Genomic DNA, 4,408 nt, shown 5'->3' on the forward strand with positions numbered 1-4,408 from the left:
TGGAAGCAACCTAGATGTCTATTGACAGATGAATGGATAAAGTTGTGGTACATATACACAATGGAATACTACTCAGCCATAAAAAGGAACACATTTGAGTCTGTTCTGATGAGGTGGATGAACACAGAACCTATTATACAGAATGAAGTGACTCAGAAAAAGAAAGATAAATATTGTATTCTAACACATATATACGGAATCTAGAAGAATGATACTGAAGAACTTATTTATAGGGCAGCAATGGGCAAACAGACATAGAGAATAGACTTATGGACATGGGGAGAGGGGAGGAGAGGGTGAGATGAATGAAAAGAGTAACATGGAAACTTACAAATAGATAGCCAATGGGAATTTGCTATATGGTTCAGGAAACTCTTTAACAGGGGCTCTGTATCAACCTAGAGGTGTGGGATGGAGAGGGAGATAGGAGGGAGGCTCCAAAAGGAGGGGAAATATATATACCTATGGCCGATTCATGTTGAAGTTTGACAGAAAACAACAAAATTCTATAAAGCAATTATCCTTCAATTAAAAAATAAATTAAAAAAAAATTTAAAAATACAAAAAAGAAATACACAAAGTAAATGGTGCTTATGAGTTATACTAGTAAAAAGAACTAGCTGAGAAGAAAATAAAAAAATCAGGTCATATTATTAATATATATTATTAATAATATTATTAATATAATATGACCTGGTTTTAACTATTTACCTGAAATAATGAAGAGATTTCTTTTTATCAGGAAATCTGTACTCAAATAAGTTGGAAGGCTTGTATTCTGTTATCTGATTTACTTAGTAGAGAGTAGATAGTCAAGATCCCAACAGAATTATTTGGCATAAAAGATGGAATGGAAACAAATATATGAATGCTGAAAAAGCAAAATAATTCCCTTTCCCACACATGCTATGAAATTCTGAAACTGAAATCATTAAATCCTTGTGCAAAATACAAGGCATTCATAAAATTGGCGCATTTAAGAGTGGGGAAAGCTGTTTGGGGTGATGATTAGCAGATAAAAATTCCTGACCAAGAAGAGCTTGTTTCTTGGGTGCCACTAAGGGAAAAAAAAAAAATCATTAACTAAGGAAAGGGCAAATGGTGCTTTTTTTTTTTTTTTTTTTTGCCTACAAGTAGCAAGTAAAGTCAGGACCTACCTACCCAAGTGACACACCTACCCTACCTTCCCATCCACACCATGCCCTTGGTGACTCATCCAGTCCTCAGCTTGGTACTGTCCTTCTGCTTTCAATTCTCATATTTATATCTTCAACCTAGGCGACTCTATTAAATAGACTCATATCTATCACAGATGTTCAAAAGATTATTCAAACCCTCTGTGCTTAAAATTAGACTGTGATTCTTCCTTCTAAATGTATTCCTCCCATACTCTTCCTTATCTCATCAAATAGCAGCTCCTTTTCCTTCAGTTGCTTGGGCCAGTTGCTTGGAATTATTCTCTACTTTGTTCTTCTACACTTCAAATTCAATCTATCAGCAAATCCAGATGGGTCCCACCTTCTAACTACTACCACAATTTGATTACTTTTTACTACCTCCACTATAGTGTCCTGTATCAAACCATCAACATCTCTCATCCAAGTTTCTGGAACCTAACTGGTCTCTCTGCTTTCACCTTTCCCCTCAAATCCTCTATTCTTAATTTATTATCCAAAAAAAGATCCCTTTGCTTCTCTGGTGGCTCAGGCAGTAAAGAATCTGCCTGTAGTGTGGGAGACCAGGGTTTGATCCCTAGGTTGGGATGATCACCTGCAGAAAGGAATGGCTACCCACTCCAGTATTCTTGCCTGGAGAATTTCATGGTGGGCTACAGTCCATGAGGTCACAGAGTCGGACATGACTGAGTGATTAACACTTTAAAACATAAGGCATCTTGTTTCACCTCCTCTCAAAGTTTTCCAGTGGCCTCATATCACTGAAAGTAAAAGCCAAAGTTCTTATACCATTCTTCAGTCTCACATGGTTTGCCCCCCACCCCCCGACCCCGCCACTCCTGTATTCATCTCTTTCTCTCCTCTTTACTTCCTCAGCTCCAGCCAGACTAGCCTCCTTGTTGTTCTTAAAATATGAGAGGCATGCTCCTGCTTAAGGTCTTTGTTCTTGTTGATCCCTGAAGAGCTTGCCCCATTACTTCCTCAGTTCTCTGCTCAAATGTTGCCTAAATAAATAATTTCCAAACAATTCTTACAAAAAAGGCAATAACCCTTCCTCTGCGCCTACCAACAATCTTGTTTCCTTCACTGTGTTGTTCTCCATAGCATTTATCACCATCTGACATACTAGTTTTTTACTCATTTAGTCCTTATTATCTGTCTTCTCTCACTAGAATGTAAACTCCATTTGGAAGCAGGGGTTTTATCTATTTTGGTCATTTTATTTCTAGTGCCTTGAACTGTGTCTCAATGTCTAATAGGCATTAAATATTTGTTAGATAAATTAATCAGACAAGTAGTTTAATGAAGCGCATTCACCCTGCTCACCTTTTAGAAAGTGTGTGATTAAAAAACACAGAGACGATAATGGAAATTTCAAAAATATGGTGTCACTGTGAAGTTTTGTAATTATTTTTGACTTAACACTGTTAGAGAAAACATTCCTACCTGACCCTCCGATGACTCTGAACCTCTGCTAGTAGACAATAACTATCTAGCTCTTTGCTCAATATTACAAGACAGCTCACTTCTTAGATTGGGATGGGAGAGAGGATAATCTCAGTTTTGAAAAGAAGAGAGGAAAGAAGGGAACTTGACAATAAATCCTCAGGCTAACAAGAGAAGAGAAACAAGATAAATGGGTAAAGACATTCTTCATCTGTGTTGAGATAATGGATGAACCACAAGGAAAGGATGGAAGGGCTTTATGTGGGGGCATCCACATGCTTGGCACATTCTAGATACTCATAAACTGTTTATTGAATGGTTAACTAAATGAACAAATGGGACTCAATGGACTGGAAGGAGAAGTAGAAATATAATGTGGAAAGAATATTAATAAACATGGTAAATTCCTATGAACTCTATTCTCAAATTACAAAACTTTAGTACCATGTCAAAGTAGCCCCTTTACTGAGAGATTCACCATCAGTGACAGCCCAGGAAAAGCTCTCTTCAAGATTTTGGTCATCTTCAAGATTTTGGACATCTTCAAGATTTTGGCAGTGTGAGTGGATCCACTTATACTTACACTTATACTTACAGAGAACCCCAAACCATCTTTAATTAGATTAAAATCTACCTAATCCTGGCATACTACCATCAACCATGGGTATTTTCTAATTTTGATATATAATATTCCAAATGAGAGGAAGTTACTTGTTTCATTTCTACTTTGTTTAGGTTTTATTAATTTTCATATATTCTTAGCACTGATGATAATTTTTCAGATTTTCTTCTTTAAGCTTTATATAAATTATAAATATTTTTCTATTATTTTACCTTCCAGTATTGTCATCTAAATTGAGGTTCTAGTACTAATATTATTATTATTTATATGCATTTATGTGAAATATCCAGCTCACTGGGCAAAAGTAGAATTGGTGACAACACTGACAAAATAATACTACCTACCACACGTTGACATAGCCAGAAAGAGGCAGTTAATTAAACTTAAGTCACAGATACCTGATTAGGGACACACTTACATCTGCCAGTTCCTTGATCTGCTTTGGTGACACATCAAACGTATCGAGTCTTTGAAGGCACGGCAAATGATATAACACATGTGTGGAATAATTACACAGCAGACAAACTGGATTGGTTTTATACTGAGGATCATTCAGACATAAATCCTTTAAGTGACGCAGCCTGGTTAAGTTAGTAAGGTCCTAGAACAGTAACAAATTAATTAATTTCAACTGTCCATTTCTCAAAAAGGCATTTGAATTCTTAAGATCACCCATAATTTAATTAATGCATTTTAATTATGTACCTTAATATGTGGAAGGGATTTAGATGAATAAATGTTATTCTCTAGTGAAAAAGATGTTAAATACTTGAAAAATGGATCAATACTTAAACAGCAGACTCTGTTTCCATGCATTTTAAATGTAAAAGGCCAAAGAGTATTTACTGAATCATGTATTCCACATGAAATCTTGGAGCCCATTTATTCCTTCAGACCCCATTCCCTCTTTGCACACAGCCCCTTTGCCAACAAGTGCCCAGCAGTAACAAGGGTGCAGGTCTCCTACAAGCTTCATCAAACTCCCCACACCGACCACCACTCACTCTTTTCCTTAGCCTCCAGGTCTGCTATTATCACCAAAGACTTATGGCACCTCTGTTTTATCATAATTACCACTGATATCCTGAGTTTTAGGTTTTCTTTTGGTTTGAGGTTTTTTGTTTCTATAAATTCCATTTCTGCCTATTAAAGGCAACTGAAATCT

At 36.3% G+C, this 4,408-nt stretch overlaps 1 protein-coding gene across 1 annotated transcript in view; it reads right to left on the reverse strand.

The window, feature by feature from the left end:
- LOC104994251 (leucine-rich repeat-containing protein 9) overlaps positions 1–4,408 on the reverse strand; it is a 160,912-nt gene that overhangs the window by 138,571 nt on the left and 17,933 nt on the right. Inside the window, exon 7 of the mRNA XM_010847764.1 lies at positions 3,662–3,844. Coding sequence (XP_010846066.1) covers positions 3,662–3,844 — 183 coding nt within the window. The remainder of the gene's footprint in view (positions 1–3,661; positions 3,845–4,408) is intronic.

The sequence above is a fragment of the Bison bison genome, unplaced genomic scaffold (genome assembly GCF_000754665.1).
Source record: "Bison bison bison isolate TAMUID 2011002044 unplaced genomic scaffold, Bison_UMD1.0 scf7180017864254, whole genome shotgun sequence".
NCBI classification, from domain to species: domain Eukaryota; kingdom Metazoa; phylum Chordata; class Mammalia; order Artiodactyla; family Bovidae; genus Bison; species Bison bison.